Here is a 27,663-nt window from a genome sequence, read left to right as displayed (position 1 = left end):
CTTGTTAATTATTTCTTCCATGAATGTTTTGTATTGATCATAATATTGTTTGCTGGTCTTTAATTTCTTCTTAAGGCACTGCAGGCGAACTGTGGAATAGCCTCTTTTTGTTTGATAGGTTGGGTAGACTATTGCCCTTGAAAGGGAGGGGCATCTCATAATGTCAGCCTTTCTTCTGCGTGATGTTGTCACTGAGGAACTGTATGAAATGAACATTGTTCTGGGAAACATATTTATCTTCATAAATTCTCTTGGTGAAGTCTGATTCTAGGGCTTTTAGAACATCTGTCGCCGATGGAATTGGTAGTTATTTTACTGTGAGTCGATGCACAAAGCTCTGACTTCCTTGTCTGTCTAGGTGAGGATTTGATGCGCTTATGATACTCCATCCTAGTTTTGATCTTTGTGCAAACGGTTGATTTTTGTCCCCAATGATAACCTCAAGAGGAGCTAGTGCTGATGGACAGTCATATCCAATCAAGATTCAAATCATCCAAATCAAATCCAAATCATCTGCCAGATGAGGCCACAGTAAGGCTGTTTCCTTTGTTGGGACGTAAGACTTGTCCACCGGGATAAAGTCACGGCTGTAGGCCTGCTGTACTTGGATGTAGTTCTTAAAGTGCTGTCCTCGAACTTGTAGACCATGGACGTTCTTGCTAGATATGATTGTGTCAATAGCCGTCATAGTACTGTCACAGTGTCTGGTGGTTCCCTGGGTTAAACACTAGAGGTCCTCAGTTTTCACGGTGTCTATGCATTCTCACTACAATTCCCATGATCCTGTCTGTCACTGATTGTTCATTGCCTTACAGCTGTTTCTCGTCACCTTGTTAGCACTTGTGTATATATACCCTGTCTGTTTCAGTGTTTGTCACGGAGTCCTTGTATATTGTCCCCACTCTTCTGTTGTTAGTTCAAGCCTGTTTCTTGTGTTTATCTTTTATGTTTTTGGATTGCCTTTTGGATTATTGACCTCTGCCTGGACTGGTTGTGAGTACGGATTACCCTTTAATAAAACACTGCTTTTGGATCTTACCGTTCCGTGTGTGTGATCGTGACAGAAGGACTCCGTCACACTGCATAGATCCAGCAGTATGGGTCTTCATATCCTTCCCCCAACCACTAAGCAGGAGAGGACGGCACGTTTCATCAATTTAACAAACCTACGCCAGCGGGGCCAGACGGTGAGTTGTCTAGCGCAGACTTTTTGGACTCTCTCGAGAGGCATGAGGTATAACGAGGCAGCATTGAAAGATATTTTTAATAGCTGCCTTGATGATCCTTTGCCTCAGTGGGAGATGAACGGACTTGAGATTTTGGATTTCTGGGGATTCACTAAGTATTTACACCATCGGAGCCAATGGGATACACCAGCTACGCCCATCTCTCCGGACAAGATGGCCACCATACCCTTGCAGGAGACTGTAACACTTCCTGAAGCGGTCGAGGACGCTGCAGCATCCCCAGAGGTGGTATATCCGATGCCACCATCTTGCCATCGTAGGCGAAGGAGGAGAGGGAAGCAGGCGTCCACCGTCCCTCAAGACATGGAGGCTGTCACGTCTGCCGATCTTGAGACTGTTCACGTCACATCTGTCGAGCCTGTGTCTTCGGACAAGATGGACACCACCAAGCCTGTGTCTCCGGACAAGATGGTCACCGCTGAGCCTGTGTATCCAGACAAGATGGCCGTCGTCGAGCCTGTGTCTTCGGACAAGATGGCCGCCGCCGAGCCGGATCCGGTGTCTTCAAGAAGGCCGCTGAGCCGGTGGCGTCTGTTTCTGAACCTGAGCCGGTGACATATGTTCCTGAACCTGAGCCGGTGGAGTCTGTTCCTGAGCCGGTGGAGTCTGTTCCTGAGCCGGTGGAGTCTGTTCCAGTTCCTGAGCCGGTGGAGTCTGTTCCAGTTCCTGAGCCGGTGGAGTCTGTTCCAGTTCCTGAGCCGGTGGTGTCTGTTCCTGAGCCGGTGGAGTCTGTTCCAGTTCCTGAGCCGGTGGGGTCTGTTCCAGTTCCTGAGCCGGTGGTGTCTGTTCCTGAGCCGGTGGGGTCTGTTCCAGTTCCTGAGCCGGTGGTGTCTGTTCCAGTTCCTGAGCCGGTGGTGTCTGTTCCAGTTCCTGAGCCGGTGGTGTCTGTTCCTGTTCCTGAGCCGGTGGGGTCTGTTCCAGTTCCTGAGCCGGTGGTGTCTGTTCCTGAGCCGGTGGGGTCTGTTCCAGTTCCTGAGCTGGTGGTGTCTGTTCCAGTTCCTGAGCCGGTGTCTGTTCCAGTTCCTGAGCTGGTGGTGTCTGTTCCAGTTCCTGAGCCGGTGGTGTCTGTTCCTGTCCCTGAACCGGTGTCTGTTCCAGTTCCTGAGCCGGTGGTGTCTGTTCCAGTTCCTGAGCCGGGTGCCTGAGCCGGGTGTCTGTTCCAGTTCCTGAGCCGGTGGTGTCTGTTCCAGTTCCTGAGCCGGTGGTGTCTGTTCCAGTTCCTGAGCCGGTGGAGTCTGTTCCAGTTCCTGAGCCGGTGGTGTCTGTTCCAGTTCCTGAGCCGGTGGTGTCTGTTCCTGAGCCGGTGGGGTCTGTTCCAGTTCCTGAGCCGGTGGTTCCTGTCCCTGAACCGGTGTCTGTTCCAGTTCCTGATCCGGTGGTGTCTGTTCCAGTTCCTGAGCCGGTGGTGTCTGTTCCTGTCCCTGAACCGGTGTCTGTTCCAGTTCCTGAGCCGGTGGTGTCTGTTCCAGTTCCTGAGCCGTTGGTGTCTGTTCCTAAGCCGGTGGAGTCTGTTCTAGTTCCTGAGCCGGTGGTGTCTGTTCCAGTTCCTGAGCCGGTGGTGTCTGTTCCTGAGCCGGTGGGGTCTGTTCCAGTTCCTGAGCCGGTGGTTCCTGTCCCTGAACCGGTGGTGTCTGTTCCAGTTCCTGAGCCGGTGGTGTCTGTTCCAGTTCCTGAGCCGGTGGTGTCTGTTCCAGTTCCTGAGCCGGTGGTTCCTGTCCCTGAACCGGTGTCTGTTCCTGTTCCTAAGCCGGTGTCTGTTCCTGTGCCCTGGCCGCCCGAGGGGTCGTCTCCGCCCTGGCCGCCCGAGGGAGAGTCTTCGCCGTGGCCGCCTGATGGGTTGTCTTCGCCGTGGTCGCTCGAGGGGAAGTCTACGCCCTGGCCGCCCGATGGACTACCTGCTCCACCCTGGCCACCTGAAGGGTCGTCTCCACCCAGACCGCCCAATGGACTATCTGTTCCGCCCTGGTCACCTGAAGGGTCGTCTCCGCCCAGGCCGCCCGATGAACTGTCATCCCCTGTGTCCATTCCCTCCCATGGTCCTGGCCCTCCGTCCCTCCCCCTAATCCCCCACAGTTCCACCTCCCTCCTGGACTTTTGTCGAGTTTTGTTTTCTGTCGTGGAGCGTCTGGTAGCCGCTCCGTAGAGGGGGGGTTATGTCACAGTGTCTGGTGGTTCCCTGGGTTAAACACTAGAGGTCCTCAGTTTTCACGGTGTCTATGCATTCTCACTACAATTCCCATGATCCTGTCTGTCACTGATTGTTCATTGCCTTACAGCTGTTTCTCGTCACCTTGTTAGCACTTGTGTATATATACCCTGTCTGTTTCAGTGTTTGTCACGGAGTCCTTGTATATTGTCCCCACACTTCTGTTGTTAGTTCAAGCCTGTTTCTTGTGTTTATCTTTTATGTTTTTGGATTGCCTTTTGGATTATTGACCTCTGCCTGGACTGGTTGTGAGTACGGATTACCCTTTAATAAAACACTGCTTTTGGATCTTACCTTTCCGTGTGTGTGATCGTGACAAGTACTCAGTTTCAGTTTTACTGGTTGGGCATCAACATTCAGTTTGTCAAGTACATCTTCTAAGACAAACGTTGAGTCACACTGTGTGTCCGGTATTGCGTACGTAAGTACTGTTCTGTGTGGCTCTTGTATCGAAGACACAAGGACTGGGACGATACTTGAGGTAGCGGAAGCACATTGTGTTGATGCATGGGATACAACCTTGTGTGTTTCCAAGCTTGCATGGTTTTCTGTGGAAGTGGAGCTATTCGTTGTTGCTTCCACAGGCCTTTGTTTCCTGTCTTCGTGCAAGCAGGTTGGGTGACAACGGCTGCATATGTTGCATGTGTGTCGCCTTTTACAATCTTTGGTCATGTGATCCTTCCTCAGGCACCCAAAGCAGACCTGACTTTCACAGATAAATGCCTTTTTGTCTTCACCACTCTTCGCTGCGAAGATGGGACACTTGGTGATGTTATGAGATTCACTTTTACAGACGGAGCAAGGTGATTTTGGTTTACTGCTGTTTGTTTCTTGTTTCTCCTGAGCGAAACTCTTTGTTTGTGCATTTGTGTTGAGAGCTTTGGCTCTCTTTGGTGATCTTTTATCTGTGACCCTGAAGTTCATCAACAATGGAGAAGCAATAGGGTTACAGGCTATCCCTGCCTCTTTGCTCAGGAACTCTGTGAAGCATGCAAGATCTGGATAGCTTCCGGATGTGTCAAGTTCCTCTACAACAATTCGACTCCACTTGCGCACAATCCATTCTGGTAGTTTTTTTGACAACTTGTGGCTTTCCTCACAATCGTTAAGGATAGCTAGTCCTTTGACGTGGGGAATCGCCTCAGTGCAGCCTTGGAAGAAGTCAACGAACTCTTGTAGTGCTAGTGGGTCGTTTGTGTTGATCTTTGGCCATCTCATGAGCTTATCTCGGAAAGCCTTTTGTATGATGAACGGGTTCCCATATCTGTCTTGTAAGACTTTCCATGCTTCATTGTATGCACTCTCTGAATCTTGATAAAAGAAACCTTCTACAGCTTTGTGCGCCTCTCCAGAAAGTTAATTTTTGAGATAAAACATCATCTCACTTGGTGGGAGGGGTTTTCTGTCAATAAGAGCTATGAATGACATCTTCCAATCTGTAAACTCTAAAGGATTACCACTGAACGTGGTTGGTTCAGGGACCGTCAATTGGTTCATGCTTAATGAGCTGGCGATTGCTTGGGTTAGACTGACAGACTCCTGGGTCATTGTCACTTCAAGAGCAGCTTGGTGAGGTTGGAATGATGCAGCATCAGGATTTAATTGAGGTTCAGTTTCCTTTCTGTAGCAAGCAGAGTTAGTTTTGTCAATTTGGTTCTCTCTTGTTCCAACTGTTGTTGCATTTCCACCTCTTTTTGTTTAATTTCTACTAACATTTTTGCCTCTAAGTTTCCATTCACCCTCTAACTTGTGAAGATGTGCTTGCTGTGCTTGGATTTCTTTCATGGCTTTTGATTGTTCCAGCTTAGCTGCAAGCTCTGCTTGTGCATCTACTCTACTGCTGTGGGTACTGGCTGAGCTGGAGTGGTTGCTCAATCTCTCCGGTGACTCCGCTGAGCTTACTGTTTCAGTTTTAGTGTGGCCAAAGACCGACCCATATTCATCTTTGTTTAATGTTTCTCTTATCCTTTCCTTCTCAAGTTGGTCATTATAATCTTGATTAATAATCTCTAGACGGTTACTTATGAGGTCACAAATGTCTTTTGTTAGCGTAACACAAGCATCCATTTTCTTTACAATCTCTGGTGTGGTGTTACTGTTACATAGGATAGGTTCATAGTGCTGGCCCACGTCATCGTGCTTTGATTAAATGTCTTGCTGTAATTCATTTAGGTCTTCTGATTAACAGAGGGTTTTTAATTTTGTCCTAGCCTCCCTTGCTACCAGCTTCCAAGAGTCATAGGTCTTGTTAAATGCTTTCTCACGTTTTCTGGCGTCTTGGTCATGCATCTCTTGGCCTTTCTCTGTTAGCCTTATTTCACATGAGCTGGACCTGCATGGGGTGTCTTTACGTGACATCTTGTTTGTTTGTGCTGCTGCTTTAAGTCGAGTGTAGCCTTTGATTGTCCTACGGCTGAATTTACACTTGTAAGCTGTAGTTATCTTTTACCACAGATTAATGTTTATGCCAAGCATTAACAGATTATGGACATCCAAAAGGATTTTTAGCATAAAACAGTAACAACAAAATTCCCTTCAACCTTTTCATAAATAGACATGGCACAAGCACATGGGCCAGTTTCTTGTAATAGTCACCATTTTTAGAAGCATTAGGAACCGAGAATTATGTCCATTTTAAGTCTTGCCTGGGTGCAGGAGTTGGATGCGAACGAAGTAAACTGGCTGGCAGTGGCGTAGCCACGAGGGGGCCTGGGTGGGCCTAGGCATTTACATGTCCGGCCCCCTCAGATTTCTGATTGCTTAAAATAAGAAAAATAAGAAATTGCTGATGTGTTAGTCTAATTGATAGATTGACCAATCAAAATACTGATTGGTCAAATGCGGCTGTTTTCAAACTTGATTTGACGTGTTGTGCGTAACCTACGTTGTCATCTTCGCGTGAGAGTTCATGCGGTGACAATGGCAGCGTTGTGCAAAGTACAATATTACGCACGAAAAGATGAGCGAGAAGGAGAAAATAAGCCATCTACATCTGAGTTTGCTTCAGCTTACTACAAGACGACAGCGAGTGAAGCGGCTAGGAGACAAAAACGCACATATTTCATCACAGGAATAGCGGTGAGACTTCGACTCAGATCGGCACAATGCGCAATGACTTGTTTGCAATTGATGAACCGCCTTCACAACCAGTGATGACCACATTTCCTGTATAGCCTATATCTGTTGTATATGAAGAGTTTGGTTTCAAAACACGATAAATCCATTATGATTAATTTGAGTAGGCTAATAATGTGTTTTCTTTACCAAGAGAGTGGAAAGATGAAAACCACAATTTTTTGTTTCAAACTTTCACATAGCATATTTAGGTTATAATAACATAAAAATTTCAAATCCAGATTTTGATTTTCAAATATTTATTATAAAAAAGGATTAGTTTCCCAACAAAATGCAATAAATTCATGACACTTTTTTTTCCAAAATGCAATTAATCCATTGAATCAATATAAAAATTATTTTTCATATTTTAACTGTTGAAAATACACAACAAAGTAAGTTGATCCACATATGACAGCCTCTGAACTTGGTCAATACTAATCTTATATAACTTGCAGGCACTGGACTAAAAATAGCCGACATTAAATCACCATCCCTAAGAAATACCTCCTGAACTTTTTTTACGGCGATCAGCTGTAAAATGGCTTGGTCCTGCTCGGTTTTCGTTGACTTTGAGTAAAACAATTTAAAGTTTTTCAAAAGATCCCCTGGGGTCAAAGTGTCAGCCTGACAGAAGTTTGATGCTGTCGTGTGAGAACAAGCAACAGTCGGCATTTTTACTCCTCCCGCGTGTCTCATCTTCTTAATCTCCTCAAGTAGCCTAAATTATTAGATTTCGATGGCTTACGTTCCTTCCCCACCGCAGAAACCACCACAGGGTCACCAATTCCGTCAAAATTAGTTTTTTTTTTTTTTTTTTTTTTTTTTTTTTTTTGTGGATCACAAAGTAGAAGGAAAACTAGGATGCCGGGTTTATTCAAAGCGCCGCCGTTACGGTTTAGCCTACAGAGCGTGGAATGGTGCGCTCACTGCGCTGTGATTAGTTGAGCGGATGTATCGACTTTTCAACACCGACCAGATACAATACAGATTTTTGCGGGAACTAAATATATATATTTAACGTTTATCGCGTTTTGGAACCAAACTCTTCATATATTTGCTGAGTAAGATGACATCATTGACACTTTTTATAATCGCCCTCGTAGACTCCTGTAAAAGATAATAATCGCCGAGCTATGTCGTAGGCTGCTATAGCCTGGGCTATATATATATATATATATATATATATATATATATATATATATATATATAATGTATATGTGTATATATATATATATATATATATATATATATATATATTAGTTGCCCCCTCATTTTAAGATGGGCCCCCCCAAAAATAAAATTCTGGCTACGCCCCTGTTGGCTGGTATCAGGTTGGTAGTTGGACCTCGGATGTGATGGTGCAGGGCTCTCAAGTTTTGAAGACAGACAAGAGTGACATCCCCCCCCCCCCTTTCAGGGGGTCAAAGGGGGGGGCAGGTTGGACGGGTCACGAGAATGGGGGTGTTTCATTAATAATATTATTATTAGTGTTTTTGTTGTTGTTATTAATAATTGCTCATATACCAGAGAGAGAGAGAGAGAGAGATTATGACTGTTTATTGTAGACTAAGTGTTTGTTGCCTTTTTGGACTTAATGCCTTACACCTGCACTGTCTCCTCCTCTAATGGGCCTACCCTTTTTGCCACCTTCTCTGGGCCAGCATCCTCTAACCTGGCCTTTTTAGGGGACTTTCCTCTCAGGGCGAATGAGAGGATGCTTAATTGCTTTTTATCTGACATCTTTGAAAGAGAAAGACAGATGCCATGATTAATGCATCCATGGCCAGGATATAATTCTAAAAGACATGATTTTAAAAGTGACTATAACAACGACTGTGCAATACACTTTAATTTATTTAGTGCTAATAAAATGATTAAGCCTATTTGGAGAGAGAGATGTTTATAATGTGACAATATGTCCGCTTGCTCTTGAAAGATGGTGAGGAATTACAGTTGCAACATCTCATAATGTACCTCAAACTGAGGTACATTGAAGAGTTGAAGAGTAATGAAGAGTTTCCTTCAGTGTCTGTCTTACATCTCACAGCTGAGGTACCTGAACTTTTAAATATTCACTTACTGTACCTACTTCTAGGTCAGTATCACTTCACTGTATTTTGAATCGGTTTGAATCTGCACACATTTTATGCCTTTAAAGGAATAGTTCACTTTAAAATGAAAATTTTGTCATCATATACTCACCCTCATGTTGTTTCAAACCTGTATGAATTTTTTTCTTCAGCTGAACACAAAGGAAGATATTTAGAAGAATGTCAGTAACCAGACAGTTTCTGGGTCCCATTGACTTCCATAGTATATTTTTTTCCTACTATGGAAGTCAATGGGACCCAGAAACTGTCTGGTTACTGACATTCTTCTAAATATCTTCCTTTGTGTTCAGCTGAAGAAAGAAATTCATACAGGTTTGAAACAACATGAGGGTGAGTATATGATGACAAAATTTTCATTTTAAAGTGAACTATTCCTTTAAGCTCAATTTCAAAAGTCAAAACTATAACAGATTTACATTATATACAGTTCAAGATGGTAAAAGTAACCAAACTTTTTTCTTTTTTTCTTTCAATGAAATTAATAGACTATACTTTAGTTTAATAATAGCGATGGCACAACAGGGCAAAATAAAAGATTAGATAGATATTACGTTTATTATACATTTTACCAATATGTTTAGACTTTATTCATCATGTTTAGACTTTATTCAAGCTGTAAAACTATGAATGTAAAACTAAATGTATCTTGCAGCACAGGGTGAAGTCAGTATGTACATTAACAACAATTCTGGACAAATTTAATGTAATTTAATTGAAAACTATGTTCAGTGGTGCGGCAGGATTTTGAATAGTGTTGTATCTGTGCGTGAGGACAGTCGTCGAGTGACGCTGCCGGTGTTCGTACACTCATAGAGAACAATGTGTTTCAATTTTAAAGACCCATCGCTGCGCTTCTTATTCGGTGTGTGTGTGACCCCTTTCAGAGTTCTGTGAAATGTCTATTCATATGTGCCGACTTGACCAATCAGACACATAATTATTCATTATATTTCATTAGTAAATATAATCCTAAACATACAACATTTTAATTTTCTTTTGGAAACAGGTTTGACTATATGTATATCAGTGATGAAGTGAAGTTTCTTCTGAGACTCTCCACTAAAGCAGCAGAGACTGAGACACAGACAGGAGAGCAGATGCTGAAACTGTTATCATCAGTCTGCACCTACACATCTTTTCCTTATCAAGAGACTAACAGAATTAAACAGAGTGATTTCCTGCTGGATCTTTACTCACATGTGAAGAACTATGAGACTCAAACAGGCTGGAGTTTCCTTCCAGCATTACAGTCAGTTTTCCAGTTACCTGATGTCTGGATCATAGATCTCTCACAGAGAAAGACCTCCGTCCTCCTGGAAGTGCTGAAACTCCAGACAGAGAAGAAACCAGTAGAGCTGAGAGGATGTTCAGAGGAAGAGAGTGAAATGATGAGTTTCCTTCAGTGTCTGTCCTACATCTCACAGCTGAGGTACCTGAACTTACATGCTTTTGATTATTGATTTAACTCTCATACCCCTTTTCCACCAAAAAAGAACTGGTTCGGAACTGGTGCTGGTTCAAAATTGGTTCGACTTGCGAACCTTCTCAGAACCTGTTTGTTTTTCCACTGACTAGAGATTACTATAGACAGATATTACGTTCGAGAAGTAGTTCGACAATAACCCCGCCCCCATCCCCTGACGTAAGCATGATGTGGTAAAAGAACGGTTCTAGTCCAGCAAAGAGTTGGTGCCGCTTTGGAACCAATTTTCCTGGCCGAGAACCGGTTCTTTGGCTGTCAAAACACAAAGAACTGGTTCGCGAGTAGTAGGGATGGGACGATTACCGGTTTCACTACAAACCACGATAAAATGTACTGACGGTTAGTATTATCGTTTAAAATTTAATTATCATTAAAACCGTGTTTGCTTTGCACTGCTTTGGTGGAAAAGGGGTATCAGAGACCCAGGCATTGATATTCATGATGTTATTTTATTTCATGATGTATAGTTATTTTTCATCATTAAACATGTTTTAGGAAGGCATTGATGAGAACATGTATTTTGTTTATGTATGTTTTGAATTGGGGTGTAATTTGGAAAAACATTGCTAATTTACTATGTTGATTTTTAATACAGCAAGTTAAAGTTTTGGATTCACAACACAATTCAATGCACACATCTATATATAAAAATACTATATTACAATCAGTAAGGACAAATTCAGTACTTTTAGAACTATTTAAAAAAAACTGCAATAAAAAAAATCAAGTTGAACGTTGGAAGTCTGTCCACGACTGTTGAACCAAATAGCGTCTTTCTCCATTTGCCATCCTTTTTCATTGTCTCTTATAATCAAAATAATATAAATGCTCTTCTCTGAATATAACTGTAGGCTATGTAATGTAGTCATTTAAAACAAATCATTGAGATATATACAACTTTAGAAAGCATAGAAAATAGATGAAAATGATTTGGAGTAGTTTATAATTGATAAATTGAATAGAGTCCATTGTTTTGCTGAGCTTAGAAAAATAGTCTAAATGTAAGTTGATCATTTCAGGGCACATAATGTTGTTCAATAATTAAACACTTTAATAAACTAGATGTACCGCATGGCGGTACAAAATATGACCGCCGCTCAGGCCTGCACTGGCTTTCCACAAAAATAAATGACGTGGAGCAATTTGGCTGTATTGCGTGTTTATGTATATACCTAAAAAAAGTAGTAGTATGTGCATGTCTGTCTGTGTGTGTGTGTATGTGTGTGTGTTTGTGTATGTGTGTGTCTGTGTGTGTGTGTGTCTGTGCGTGTATGTATGCGTGCGTACATGTGTGTGCACGTGTGTGTTTGTGTGTGTGTGTCTGTGCATGTGGATTTGTATGTGTGTGTATGGGTGTGTGTCTGTGCGTGTGGATGTCAGTGTGTGTGCATGCTTGCGTTTGTTTGTATTCCTGCATGTGTGTGTGTGACAGACTGTCACACACACACATGACACTGACAGTATCATCCTAAACCAGCAACCCTTCGCTCAACACCACCATCTACAGGCCGATGAGTGTACAGTCACTAAATGTGCACATAAATGAATTTATTTTATACCCCCCCATGGATGAAATTCTATGAAACTTAGCATACCCCCAGAGGATGTCAAGTTAATCATACACATGAAATATGGTGCAGTTCTGAACATCTCAACTGAAGATAGGGGCGATTAAAGCAGAATAATATTGCATTTTCATTTTTTATGGGAGGGGCGCAAATCACAAATGAGTGATTATGGGCTAGGTTGATGTGGGCCCTTAAGACCAACATACCATAAAAATTTCTTCATCCTCGGTGCCACGGTTCAGGTAGTTATTTAGGAAAAACTGCATTTTTTGGGTTTGGGGGGGCCCAGGGCGGGGGGGGAGTGGCCCCCGGGGACCTACATGCCCACCAAATTTCATGTTCCCCGGTGTTTCGGTGTCCCTGGTATCGTTGATGAAAAATTCAGTAGATGACAGGAAAAAAAAATAAATAATAATTTGACAATCCCTATATGACCGCTTTCGCTAGCTATGCTAGCGGCGGTCATAATAAGAAAAGAGTAAGATGGTAAATACTTTTTCAAATATATTTGGTGAAAAATGGATTCATTATAAAGTTCATTGCTAGAACTGCCTTATTCTGCAGATTTGCCTTATACAACATTTGGAGGTTCATGCCCTTCCTATCACAACATGATACACAACTCCTTGTCCAAGCGCTTGTTCTGTCCAGACTGGACTATTGTAATGCTCTCTTCCAGCTTGCACTGTCAAACCTCTGCAACTGATCCAGATGCTGCAGCTAGAGAGGTCTTTATTGAGCCGAAGAGAGCACACGTCACTCCTCTCCTCACAAAACTGCACTGGTTGCCAGTTGCGTCTCTCATTATATTCAAGGCACTGACGCTTGCCTACAGAACAACCACTGGCTCTGCTCCCTTTTACCTAAACTCATTACTCCAGACTTACGTGCCATCCAGAAACTTGTGTTCTGCAAGCGAGACACAAAATCACTTTCACTGACCTTTTCCTTGACTGTTCCTTGCTGGTGGAATGACTTGCCGAACTCAGCCCGTGCTGCCGAGTCCGTAGCCATTCTCAAGAAACGAATGAAGATGTATCTTTTTCTGCAACACTTGATCCATTAATACTAACGCTTTCTTTTCTATTCTCTTCTACTCTCTATGAAAAAAAAGAAAAAAAAAAACATTACACAATGCGTTAGACTAAACTGGAAATCATAACAACACTTACATATTGTTGTCCTGTTGTTAGTTTCACTGCTTCTATTGCTCTCCTCGTTTGTAAGTTGCTTTGGATAATAGCGTCTGCTAAATGATTAAATATAATGTAAATGTAAAGTGTTAATTACTCTGTCAGTATTTAATGACTAATTTGATGTTCTGTCTCAAGTGTTTACAACAATGTGAGCTGAAAACAGGAAACAAACAACACATTATTTTAATTTGTATTATTTAGTCGTCATAGCTATAATAAGTTCTGTGATATCTCTATTTATTCACATTATTCTCATTTCCATTTTGTTACAGATTCTCTAATCTGAATGAAAGTGTTCAAAACAGATTTCTTCTGAGACTCTTTACTAAAGCAGCAGAGACTGAGACACAGACAGGAGAGCAGAAGCTGAAACTGTTATCATCAGTCTGCACCTACACATCTTTTCCTTATCAATGGACTGACAGAATTAAACAGTGTGATTTCCTGCTGGATCTTTACTCACATGTGAAGAACTATGAGACTCAAACAGGCAGGAGTTTCCTTCCAGCATTACAGTCAGTTTTCCAGTCACCTGATGTCTGGATCATAGATCTCTCACAGAGAAAGACCTCCGTCCTCCTGGAAGTGCTGAAACTCCAGACAGAGAAGAAACCAGTAGATCCGAGAGGATGTTCAGAGGAAGAGAGTGAAATGAAGAGTTTCCTTCAGTGTCTGTCCTACATCTCAAAGCTGAGGTACCTGATATTGTATAGCCATTTGCTCAACATCTCTCTATAAATTACAGAAACGTCTGTCTGTCTGTGTGTGTGTCTGTCTGTGTGTGTGTCTGTTAACCACATATCTCTCGAACCGTTAGTCCGATGGATTTCAAACTTGACAGGTGTCTCGCTACGGTCACGAGTAAGTGCAGTGCCAAGTTTGACGTTGTTTGGATGAGAAATGCTAAAGATATCGTTAAATATATCATTTTTAAAAGGTTGTGGTTTAAAAATAAACATTCTGACATTAGAGGGTTGTATCGGTCAAAGAAGCCCCAAGAAGGTTGTGGTTTAAAAATAAACATTCTGACATAAACACTCTGTCAGATACACTGTTTACTTCTGAATATTATAGTTTGGTTCCAGAACGTGATAAATCAATTTTGATTAATTTGAGTAAAAATGTGTTTTCTTTACCAAGAAAGTGGCAAGATGAAAACCACTATTTTCTGTTTAAAACTTTCACATAGCATCTTTAGGTTATAATATTATAAAAAATTCAAATCCAGATTTGGATTTTCAAAGATCTATTATAAAAACGGATTATTTTTCCCCAAAAATGCAATAAATTCATGAAACTTTTTTTCCAAAATGCTATCATATTGAAACTGTTGAAATCAGACATCACTAAGAAATATCCCCTGAACTTTTTTGACGGCGATCAGCTCACAAAAACTGATTTTGCACGGGCAAATCGCGACGCGCTTATTCATTTGTGGATGTAAACTGAATCTATAAGTCAGCTATGCTGTTTCTGAATATTATATTTCATTCTGGTGCGCTTAAAGTTATCGCTACTGTGTAATAGTAGCCTATGCTATTCACCAACTAAACATATCCTATTCAATGCGTTCACAGTCTCTTTCACGGGCATCATTTGTAGTAGCCTATTCACAAACTGTTTGCTCAAGCGTAGCGTTTTCCCGGAGTTCACTGTGTGCTTTCTACCATGCACAAATAAAAATATCACTGAAATTTTGCTGTGTAATTGTAACAATGAGCACTCAACACACCAAACCAACAATTGCTAAAAACACACACAAAAACTGATTTTTTACGGGCATTTTGCACTAGTCTATCTATAAATTACAGGAACGTCTGTCTGTCTGTGTGTCTGTCTGTATGTCTGTTGTCTCGCTACGGGCACGAGTAAGTGCAGTGCCAAGTTTGACGTTGTTTGGATGAGAAATGCTAAAGATATCGTTAAATATATCATTTTTAAAAGGTTGTGGTTTAAAAATAAACATTCTGACATAAACACTGTCAGCTACACTGTTTACTTCTGAATATTATAGTTTGGTTCCAGAACGTGATAAATCCATTTTGATTAATTTGAGTAAAAATGTGTTTTCTTTACCAAGAAACCAACAATTACTAAAAAACACACACAAAAACTGATTTTGCACGGGCACTTTGCACTGCTCCCTGAATCGACACGCTTATTCATTTGTGGATGTAAACTGAATCTATATGTTAGCTATGCTGTTTACTTCTGAATATTATATTTCATTCTGGTGCGCTTAACGTTATCGCTACTGTGTAATAGTAGCCTATGCTATTCACCAACTAAACATATCCTATTCAATGCGTTCACAGTCTCTTACACGGGCATCATTTGTAGTTGCCTTTTCACAAAGCATAAGTTTGCTCAAGCATAGCGTTTTCTCAGAGTTCACTGTGTGCTTTCTACCATGCACAAATAAAAATGTCACTGAACTTTTGCTGTGTAATTGTAACAATGAGCATTCAATCACACCAAACCAACAATTACTAAAAACACACACAAAAACTGATTTTGCACGGGCATTTTGCACTAGTCTATCTATAAATTACAGAAACGTCTGTCTGTCTGTCTGTGTGTGTGTCTGTTAACCACATATCTCTCGAACCGTTAGTCCGATGGATTTCAAATTCGACAGGTGTCTCGCTACAGTCACGAGTAAGTGCAGTGCCAAGTTTGACGTTGTTTGGATGAGAAATGCTAAAGATATCGTTAAATATATCATTTTTAAAAGGTTGTGGTTTAAAAATAAACATTCTGACATAAACACTCAGTCAGATACACTGTTTACTTCTGAATATTATAGTTTGGTTCCAAAATGTGATAAATCCATTTGGATTAATTTGAGTAAAAATGTGTTTTCTTTACCAAGAAAGTGACAAGATGAAAACCACTATTTTCTTGTTTCAAACTTTCACATAGCATCTTTAGGTTATAATATCATAAAAAATTCAAATCCAGATTTTGATTTTCAAAGATCTATTATAAAATAGATATAAAAATAGATTATAAATTTTTCCCCAAAAATGCAATAAATTCATGACACTTTTTTTTCAAAATGCTATCATATTGAAACCAGCCATCACTAAGAAATATCTCCTGAACTTTTTTGACGACGATCAGCTCACAAAAACTGATTTTGCACGGGCACTTTGCACTGCTCCCTGAATCAACGCGCTTATTCATTTGTGGATGTAAACTGAATCTGTAAGTCAGCTATGCTGTTTACTTCTGAATATTATATTTCATTCTGGTGCGCTTAAAGTTATCGCCACTGTGTAATAGTAGCCTATGCTATTCACCAACTAAACATATCCTATTCAATGTGTTTGTTCACAGTCTCTTTCACGGGCATCATTTGTAGTTGCCTATTCACAAACTGTTTCCTCAAGCATAGCGTTTTCTCTGAGTTCACTGTGTGCTTTCTACCATGCAACAAATAAAAATGTCACTGAACTTTTGCTGTGTAATTGTAACAATGAGCACTCAAACACACCAAACCAACAATTACTAAAAACACACTCAAAAACTGATTTTTCACATTTCCTGAATCGTCGCGCTTATTCATTTGTGGATGTTAACTGAATTTGTAAGTCACCTACGCTGTTTACTTCTGTATATTATATCTATCTATACATTATGGGAACGTCTTTCTGTCTGTCTGTGTGTGTGTGTGTGTTATTCGCATGTCTCTCGAACCGTTAGTCCGATGGATTTCAAACTTGACAGGTGTCTTGCTACGGGCATGAGTAAGTGCAGTGCCAAGTTTGACGTGTTTTGGTTTAGAAATGCAAAAGAAATTGTTAAATATATATCGGTAAAAGAAGCACACACTGGCTTTTGCCACTCTAGCCGCTGGCCACTCCCCCTCTCACACTGCACACTGAGTGAGCACAGCCCAGGACCAGAGACAGAGAGGGTCGAAGAAAGCAGCGGAGATTAAGTAGTGTTTTCTCGGAGTTCATTGTGTAGCCTGCTCCCTGAATCGTGTAGTTTAATTTTCCACATTTATTGTATGTCATTATGTCAGTATCAGTATTTGCTTTCTACCATGCACAAATAAAAATGTCACTGGACTTTTGCTGTGTAATTGTAACAATGAGCACTCAAATACACCAAACCAACAATTACTAAAAACACACACAAAAACTGATTTTGCACGGGCACTTTGCACTGCTCCCTGAATCGACGCGCTTAATATTCATTTGTGGATGTAAACTGAATCTGTAAGTCAGCTATGCTGTTTACTTCTTAATATTATATTTCATTCTGGTGCGCTTAACGTTATCGCTACTGTGTAATAGTAGCCTATGCTATTCACCAACTAAACATATCCTATTCAATGCGTTCACAGTCTCTTTCACGGGCATCATTTGTAGTAGCCTATTCACAAACTGTTTGCTCAAGCATAGCGTTTTCTTGGAGTTCACTATGTGCTTTCTACCATGCACAAATAAAAATGTCACTGAACTTTTGCTGTGTAATTGTAACAATGTGCACTCAAACACACCAAACCAACAATTACTAAAAACACACACAAAAACTGATTTTGCACAGGCATTTTGCACTAGTGTTTAAAAAAGCTTAGTCTTTGTGTATTAAATGGATAATTTAAAAAGTATTGTTTTGTGTTTACCTTTGGATGCAGAAATGTGTAAAATTGATTGAAAAAAACTGTAGTTCTAATGTTCACAGAGAAGCTGGAAAATAGTCAGGAAAATCAAACTGGTTCAATAAACCTCAACTAACGTTATACTGTATATGGACCTTGAAAAAAAGTGTAACAAATGTCATTAGATTCTGTCATATTATATAAATATAAATGTTGCTGTTAAGTTTTTTCTTATCAGAATACTTGTTTTGTGCACTATATAGTTGATTTATAAATGCTGTATGTTGTCATAAATTAACTGGATTTTTACTTCTCTGTATTGTATCAGGTTTGGGTTCTATAATGATGAAATAAAGAAGTCTGCAGTGAAATTCCTGCTGAATCTCAGTGTTGCTGCTGTAGAAAATGTCACAGTTACAGGAACAAGATTCTCTACTCTGCTGTCGTCTGTGTGCAGTTACAAAACCTTCCCTTTTGATCAAGAGTGGAATGAATATGATGATGATGATCCTGTTGATCAGTGTGATTTCCTGCTGGATCTTTGCTCACATGTGAAGAACTATGAGACTCAAACAGGCAGGAGTTTCCTTCCAGCATTACAGTCAGTTTTCCAGTCACCTGATGTCTGGATCATATATCTCTCACAGAGAAAGACCTCCGTCCTCCTGGAAGTGCTGAAACTCCAGACAGAGAAGAAACCAGTAGATCTGAGAGGATGTTCAGAGGAAGAGAGTGAAATGAAGAGTTTCCTTCAGTGTCTGTCCTACATCTCACAGCTGAGGTACTTGAACTTTTGGATATTCAATTACTGTACCTACTTCTCCATCAGTTTCACTTCACTGTATTTTGAATCCGTTTGAAACTCATTTTATGCATTTAAGCTCAATTTTGAAGTCCACAAAACTATAAAAGATTTGCATTATATCTATCTATAAATTACAGAAACGTCTGTCTGTCTGTGTGTCTGTCTGTCTGTCTGTCTGTGTGTGTGTGTGTTATTCACATATCTCTCGATCCGTTAGTCTGAAGGATTTCAAAATCAACAGGTGGCTTGCTATGGGCACGAGTAAGTGCAGTGCCAAGTTTGACGTGGTTTGGATGAGAAATGCAAAAGATATTGTTAAATATATAATTTTTAGAAGGTTGTGGTTTAAAAATAAACATTCTGACATTAGAGGGTTGCATCGGTCAAAGAAGCCCCAAGAAGGTTGTGGTTTAAAAATAAACATTCTGACATAAACACTCAGTCAGATACACTGTTTACTTCTGAATATTATAGTTTGGTTCCAAAACGTGATAAATCCATCTCTCTATAAATTACAGAAACGTCTGTCTGTCTGTGTGTGTGTGTGTGTGTCTGTCTGTCTGTCTGTCTGTCTGTGTGTCTGTTAACCACATATCTCTCGAACCGTTAGTCCGATGGATTTCAAACTTGACAGGTGTCTCGCTACGGTCACGAGTAAGTGCAGTGCCAAGTTTGACGTTGTTTGGATGAGAAATGCTAAAGATATCGTTAAATATATCATTTTTAGAAGGTTGTGGTTTAAAAATAAACATTCTGACATTAGAGAGTTGTATCGGTCAAAGAAGCCCCAAGGAGTTTATGGTTTAAATAAATTACAGAAACGTCTGTCTGTCTGTGTGTGTGTGTGTGTGTCTGTCTGTCTGTCTGTCTGTCTGTCTGTGTGTCTGTTAACCACATATCTCTCGAACCGTTAGTCCGATGGATTTCAAACTTGACAGGTGTCTCGCTACGGTCACGAGTAAGTGCAGTGCCAAGTTTGACGTTGTTTGGATGAGAAATGCTAAAGATATCGTTAAATATATCATTTTTAGAAGGTTGTGGTTTAAAAATAAACATTCTGACATTAGAGAGTTGTATCGGTCAAAGAAGCCCCAAGGAGTTTATGGTTTAAAAATAAACATTCTGACAATCTGTCAGCTACACTGTTTACTTTTGAATATTATAGTTTGGTTCCAAAACGTGATAAATCCATTTTGATTAATTGGAGTAAAAATGTGTTTTCTTTACCAAGAAACCAACAATTACTAAAAACACACACAAAAACTGATTTTGCACGGGCACTTTGCACTGCTCCCTGAATCAACACGCTTATTCATTTGTGGATGTTGGATGTTAACTGAATCTATATGTCAGCTATGCTGTTTCTGAATATTATATTTCATTCTGGTGCGCTTAACGTTATTGCTACTGTGTAATAGTAGCCTATGCTATTCACCAACTAAACATATCCTATTCAATGCGTTCACAGTCTCTTTCACGGGCATCATTTGTTGATTTCAAACTTGACAGGTGTCTCGCTACGGTCACGAGTAAGTGCAGTGCCAAGTTTGACGTTGTTTGGATGAGAAATGCTAAAGATATCGTTAAATATATCATTTTTAAAAGGTTGTGGTTTAAAAATAAACATTCTGACATTAGAGGGTTGTATCGGTCAAAGAAGCCCCAAGAAGGTTGTGGTTTAAAAATAAACATTCTGACATTAGAGGGTTGTATCGGTCAAAGAAGCCCCAAGAAGGTTGTGGTTTAAAAATAAACATTCTGACATTAGAGGGTTGTATCGGTCAAAGAAGCCCCAAGAAGGTTGTGGTTTAAAAATAAACACTCAGTCAGCTACACTGTTTACTTCTGAATATTATAGTTTGGTTCCAGAACGTGATAAATCCATCTATCTATAAATTACAGAAACGTCTGTCTGTGTGTTATTCGCATATCTCTCGAATGTGAGATAACCACTAAATGTGTGAAAACCACTATTTTCTGTTTCAAACTTTCACATAGCATCTTTAGGTTATAATAACATAAAAAATTCAAATCCAGATTTTGATTTTCAAAGATTTATTATAAAAACGGATTATTTTTTCCCAAAAATGCAATAAATTCATGACTTTTTTTTTTTCAAAATGCAATTAATCCATTGAAACAATATAAAGTTATTTTTGATCATATTGCCATCGCAAGAAATATCTCCTGAACTTTTTTGACGGCGATCAGCTCACAAAAACTGATTTTGCACGGGCACTTTGCACTGCTCCCTGAATTGAGGCGCTTATTCATTTTCAAAGATTTATTATAAAAACGGATTATTTTTTCCCAAAAATGCAATAAATTCATGACTTTTTTTTTTTTTCAAAGTGCAATTAATCCATTGAATCAATATAAAGTTATTTTTGATCATATTGCCATCGCAAGAAATATCTCCTGAACTTTTTTGACGGCGATCAGCTCACAAAAACTGATTTTGCACGGGCACTCTGCACTGCTCCCTGAATTGAGGCGCTTATTCATTTGTGGATGTTAACTGAATCTGTAAGTCAGCTATGCTGTTTACTTCTGAATATTATATTTCATTCTGGTGCGCTTAATGCTATCGCTACTGTGTAATAGTAGCCTATGCTATTCACCAACTAAACATCCTATTCAATGCGTTCACAGTCTCTTTCACGGGCATCATTTGTAGTTGCCTATTCACAAACTGTTTCCTCAAGCATAGCGTTTTCTCGGAGTTCACTGTGTGCTTTCCATGCACAAATAAAAATGTCACTGAACTTTTGCTGTGTAATTGTAACAATGAGCACTCAAACACACCAAACCAACAATTACTAAAAACACACACAAAAACTGATTTTGCACGGGCATTTTTTGCACTAGTTTTGATTAATTTGAGAAAAAATGTGTTTTCTTTACCAAGAAAGTGGCAAGATGAAAACCACTATTTTCTGTTTCAAACTTTCACATAGCATCTTTAGGTTATAATAACATAAAAAATTCAAATCCAGATTTTGAAACGGATTATTTTTTCCCAAAAATGCAATAAATTCATGACACTTTTTTTTTTCAAAATGCAATTAATCCATTGAATCAATATAAAAGTTATTTTTTATCATATTGAAACTGTTGAAATCAGCCATCGCTAAGAAATATCTCCTCAACTTTTTTGATGGCGATCAGCTCACAAAAACTGATTTTGCACGGGCAGTCGGGCACTTTGCACTGCTCCCTGAATCAACGCGCTTATTCATTTGTGGATGTAAACTGAATCTATATGTCAGCTATGCTGTTTACTTCTGAATATTATATTTCATTCTGGTGCGCTTAATCACCAACTAAACATATCCTATTCAATGCGTTCACAGTCTCTTACACGGCCATCATTTGTAGTAGCCTATTCACAAACTGTTTGCTCAAGCGTAGCGTTTTCTCAGAGTTCACCGTTAGTCTGATGGATTTCAAACTTGACCGGGCACGAGTAAGTGCAGTGCCAAGTTTGACGTTGTATGGATTAGAAATGCAAAAGATATTGTGAAAAATATCAGTAAAAGAAGCACTTAGAAGGTTGTGGTTTAAAAATAAACATTCTGACAAACACATGGTAAACAGCTACACTGTTTACTTCTGAATATTATATTTTATTCACGGCCACCATTTGTAGTAACCTATTCACAAACTGTTTGCTCAAGTGTAGCGTTTTTTCGTAGTTCACTGTGTAGCCTGCTCCCTGAAATCTGTAAGTCACCTACTCTGTTTACTTCTGTATATTATATCTATCTATAAATTACAGAAACGTCTTTCTTTGTGTGTGTGTGTGTGTGTGTGTGTGTTATTCGCATATCTCTTGAACCTTTAGTCCGATGGATTTCAAACTTGACCGGTGTCTTGCTACGGGCATGAGTAAGTGCAGTGCCAAGTTTGACGTTTTGATTAGAAATGCAAAATATATTGTTGGCTTTTGCCACTATAGCCGCTGGCCACTCCCCCTCTCACACTGACACTGAGTGAGCACAGCCCAGGACCAGAGACAGAGAGGGTCGAAGAAAGCAGTGGAGCTTAAGTATCGTTTTCTCGGAGTTCACTGTGTAGCCTGCTCCCTGAATCGTGTAGTTCAATTTTCCACATTTATTGTATGTCAGTATCAGTATTTGCTTTCTACCATGCACAAATAAAAAAGTCACTGAACTTTTGCTGTGTAATTGTAACAATGAGCACTCAAATACACCAAACCAACAATTACTAAAAACACACACAAAAACTGATTTTGCACGGGCATTTTGCACTAGTACAGTAAAAGTAACCAAACTTTTTTCTTTCAATGAAAATAATATACTATACTTAAGTTTAATAATAGCGATGGCTCAATAGGGTAAAATGAAAGATTAGATAGGGTTATGTTTATTATACATTTTTCCAATATGCTTAGACTTTATTCATGTTTAGACTTTATTCAAGCTGTAAAACTATGAATGTAAAACTAAATGTATCTTGCAGCACAGGGTGAAGTCAGTATGTACATGAACAACAATTCTGGACAAATTGAATGTAATTGAATTAAAAACTATGTTCAGTGGTGCGCCAGGATTATGAACAGTGTTGTATCTGTGCGCCGCGGACAGTCGTTGAGTGACGCTACCGGTGTTCATACACTCATAGAAAACAATGTGTTTCAATTTTAAAGACCCATCGCTGCGCTTCTCATTCTGTGTGTGTGTGTGTGTGTGTGTGTGTGTGTGTGTGTGTGTGTGTGTGTGTGTGTGTGTGTGACCCCTTTCAGAGTTCTGTGAAATGTCTATTCATATGTGCCGACTGGACCAATCAGACGCACAATTATTCATTATATTTAATTAATATTTAAATACTCATATTTCCCTTGTGATAGATTGCTACACATATAGGATTTTAATTTTCTTTTGGAAACAGGTTTGACTATATGAAAATCAGTCTTGCAGTGCAGTTTCTTCTGAGACTCTTGACTAAAGCAGCAGAGACTGAAACACAGACAGGAGAGCAGATGCTGAAACTGTTATCATCAGTCTGCACCTACACATCTTTTCCTTATCAAGAGACTAACAGAATTAAACAGTGTGATTTCCTGCTGGATCTTTACTCACATGTGAAGAACTATGAGACTCAAACAGGCAGGAGTTTCCTTCCAGCATTACAGTCAGTTTTCCAGTTACCTAATGTCTGGATCATAGATCTCTCAGAGAGAAAGACCTCCGTCCTCCTGGAAGTGCTGAAACTCCAGACAGAGAAGAAACCAGTAGATCTGAGAGGATGTTCAGAGGAAGAGAGTGAAATGATGAGTTTCCTTCAGTGTCTGTCCTACATCTCACAGCTGAGGTACCTGAACTTTTGGATATTCTCTTACTGTACCTACTTCTCAATCAGTTTCACTTCACTGTATTTTGAATCCGTTTGAAACTCATTTTATGCATTTAAGCTCAATTTTGAAGTCCACAAAACTATAAAAGATTTGCATTATATACAGTAAAAGACTGTAAAAGTAACCAAACTTTTTTCTTTCAATGAAAATAATATACTATACTTAAGTTTAATAATAGCGATGGCTCAATAGGGTAAAATGAAAGATTAGATAGGGTTATGTTTATTATACATTTTTCCAATATGCTTAGACTTTATTCATGTTTAGACTTTATTCATGTTTAGACTTTATTCAAGCTGTAAAACTATGAATGTAAAACTAAATGTATCTTGCAGCACAGGGTGAAGTCAGTATGTACATTAACAACAATTCTGGACAAATTTATTGTAATTGAATTAAAAACTATGTTCTGTGGTGCGTCAGGATTATGAACAGTGTTGTATCTGTGCGCCGCGGACAGACGTCGAGTGACGCTACCGGTGTTCATACACTCATAGAAAACAATGTGTTTCAATTTTAAAGACCCATCGCTGCGCTTCTCATTCTGTATGTGTGTGTGTGTGTGTGTGTGTGTGTGTGTGACCCCTTTCAGAGTTCTGTGAAATGTCTATTCATATGTGCCGACTGGACCAATCAGACACACAATTATTCATTATATTTAATTAATATTTAAATACTCATATTTCCCTTGTGATAGATTGCTACACATATAGGATTTTAATTTTCTTTTGGAAACAGGTTTGACTATATGAAAATCAGTCTTGCAGTGCAGTTTCTTCTGAGACTCTTGACTAAAGCAGCAGAGACTGAGACACAGACAGGAGAGCAGATGCTGAAACTGTTATCATCAGTCTGCACCTACACATCTTTTCCTTATCAAGAGACTGACAGAATTAAACAGTGTGATTTCCTGCTGGATCTTTGCTCACATGTGAAGAACTATGAGACTCAAACAGGCAGGAGTTTCCTTCCAGCATTACAGTCAGTTTTCCAGTCACCTGATGTCTGGATCATAGATCTCTCACAGAGAAAGACCTCCGTCCTCCTGGAAGTGCTGAAACTCCAGACAGAGAAGAAACCAGTAGAGCTGAGAGGATGTTCAGAGGAAGAGAGTGAAATGAAGAGTTTCCTTCAGTGTCTGCCCTACATCTCACAGCTGAGGTACCTGAACTTTTGGATATTCACTTACTGTACCTACTTCTCAATCAGTTTCACTTCACTGTATTTTGAATCGGTTTGAATCTGCGCACATTTTATGCCTACAAGCTCAATTTTAAAAGTCAACAAAATTATAATGTATTTACGTGATGTACAGTACAAGATTGCAAAAGTGACCAAATTTGTATCTATTTTTCTTTCAATTAAATTAATGTACAATACTTTAGTTTAATAATAGCAATGGCACAGCAGGGCAAAATGAAAGATTATAAAGGGTTACATTTATTATACATTTTTCAAATATATTTAGACTTTATTCGGTTCCACTTTATGTGGATAGTCCACTTTAGACGTTCTACTAACTATAAGTAACTTTGCAAATACATGTCAACTAACTCTCATTAGAGTATTAGTAGACTGTCAGTAGAATGTTAGTTTATGGTTAGGTGTTAGGGTTCAGGTTAGTAGAATAAGTTGACTTGTATTTGCCAAGTTACTTATAGTCAGTAGAATGTCAGTTGGGGGAGCATCACCATAAAGTATTAGCAGATATTAATCAGACAGTCTACTAATACTCTAATGACAGTTAGTTGATGTGTAGTTGCAAAGTTACTTATAGTTAGTTTAATGTCTAAAGTGGACTATCGAAAATAAATTGTTACCCTTTATTCATGTTTAGACTTTACTTCAAGCTGTAAAACTATGAATGTAAAACTAAATGTATCTTGCAGCACATGGTGAAGTCAGTATGTACATTAACAACAATTTGGGACAAATTTAATATAATTGAATTAAAAACTGTTCTGTGGTGCATCAGGATTATGAACAGTGTTGTATCTGTGCGCCGCGGACAGACGTCGAGTGACACTGCCGGTGTTCGTACACTCATAGAAAACAATGTGTTTCTATTTTAAAGACCCATCACTGCGCTTCTTATTCGGTGTGTGTGTGTGTGTGTGTGTGTGTGTGTGTGCGTGTGTGTGTGTGTGACCCCTTTCGGAGTTCTGTGTAATGTCTATTCATATGTGCCGACTGGACCAATCAGACACATAATTATTCATTATATTTCATTAATATTTAAATATTCATATATCCCTTGAGCTAAATTGCTACTCATATAACATTTTAATTTTCTTTTGGAAACAGGTTTGACTATATGTATATCAGTGATGCTGTGCAGTTTCTTCTGAGACTCTTCACTAAAGCAGCAGAGACTGAGACACAGACAGGAGAGCAGATGCTGAAACTGTTATCATCAGTCTGCATCTACACATCTTTTCCTCATCAAGAGACTTACATAATTAATCAGAGTGATTTCCTGCTGTATCTTTACTCGCATGTGAAGAACTATGAGACTCAAACAGGCAGGAGTTTCCTTCCAGCATTACAGTCAGTTTTCCAGTCACCTGATGTCTGGATCATAGATCTCTCAGAGAGAAAGACCTCCGTCCTCCTGGAAGTGCTGAAACTCCAGACAGAGAAGAAACCAGTAGATCTGAGAGGATGTTCAGAGGAAGAGAGAGAAATTAAGAGTTTCCTTCAGTGTCTGCCCTACATCTCACAGCTGAGGTACCTGAACTTTTGGATATTCAATTACTGTACCTACTTCTCGATCAGTTTCACTTCACTGTATTTTGAATCCTTTTGAAACTAATTTTATGCCTGCAAGCTCAATTTTGAAGTCCACAAAACTATAAAAGATTTGCATTATATACAGTAAAAGATTGTAAAAGTAACCAAACTTTTTTCTTTCAATGAAAATAATATACTATACTTAAGTTTAATAATAGCGATGGCTCAATAGGGTAAAATGAAAGATTAGATAGGGTTATGTTTATTATACATTTTTCCAATATGTTTAGACTTTATTCATGTTTAGACTTTATTCAAGCTGTAAAACTATGAATGTAAAACTAAATGTATCTTGCAGCTCAGGGTGAAGTCAGTATGTACATGAACAACAATTCTGGACAAATTGAATGTAATTAAATTAAAAACTATGTTCTGTGGTGCGTCAGGATTATGAACAGTGTTGTATCTGTGCGTCGCGGACAGACGTTGAGTGACACTGCCGGTGTTCATACAATCATAGAAAACGATGTGTTTCAATTTTAAAGACCCATCGCTGCGCTTATCATTCGGTGTGTGTGTGTGTGTGTGTGTGTGTGTGACCCCTTTCAGAGTTCTGTGAAATGTCTATTCATATGTGCCGACTGGACCAATCAGACACACAATTATTCATTATAGTTAATTAATATTTAAATACTCATATTTCCCTTGTGATAGATTGATACACACATATAATATTTTAATTTTCTTTTGGAAACAGGTTTGACTACAGGAATATCAGTGATGCTGTGCAGTTTCTTCTGAGACTCTCCACTAAAGCAGCAGAGACTGAGACACAGACAGGAGAGCAGATGCTGAAACTGTTATCATCAGTCTGCATCTACACATCTTTTCCTTATCAAGAGACTGACAGAATTATTCAGAGTGATTTCCTGCTGTATCTTTACTCACATGTGAAGAACTATGAGACTCAAACAGGCAGGAGTTTCCTTCCAGCATTACAGTCAGTTTTCCAGTTACCTGATGTCTGGATCATAGATCTCTCAGAGAGAAAGACCTCCGTCCTCCTGGAAGTGCTGAAACTCCAGACAGAGAAGAAACCAGTAGATCTGAGAGGATGTTCAGAGGAAGAGAGTGAAATGAAGAGTTTCCTTCAGTGTCTGCCCTACATCTCACAGCTGAGGTACCTGAACTTACATGCTTTTGATTGTTGA

The 27,663-nt window shown here is 39.5% G+C and overlaps 1 protein-coding gene across 1 annotated transcript; it reads left to right on the top strand.

Moving 5' to 3' along the window:
* Positions 1 to 1,097: 1,097 nt before the first annotated feature.
* Positions 1,098 to 27,663, top strand: LOC307171487 (uncharacterized protein; the record flags this gene model as incomplete). The annotated part of the gene is made up of 9 exons (XM_079893140.1): positions 1,098 to 1,187; positions 1,296 to 1,564; positions 9,688 to 10,110; positions 13,201 to 13,623; positions 17,869 to 18,321; positions 23,257 to 23,679; positions 24,461 to 24,883; positions 26,027 to 26,449; positions 27,210 to 27,663. 9 exons carry the CDS (start codon positions 1,098 to 1,100, stop codon positions 27,661 to 27,663), a joined length of 3,381 nt encoding a protein of 1,126 aa, XP_079749266.1.

This window comes from Squalius cephalus, assembly GCF_949319135.1.
Source record: "Squalius cephalus genome assembly, chromosome: 1".
In the NCBI taxonomy this organism is placed as follows: domain Eukaryota; kingdom Metazoa; phylum Chordata; class Actinopteri; order Cypriniformes; family Leuciscidae; genus Squalius; species Squalius cephalus.
This window is presented reverse-complemented; position numbering and strand designations above follow the sequence as displayed.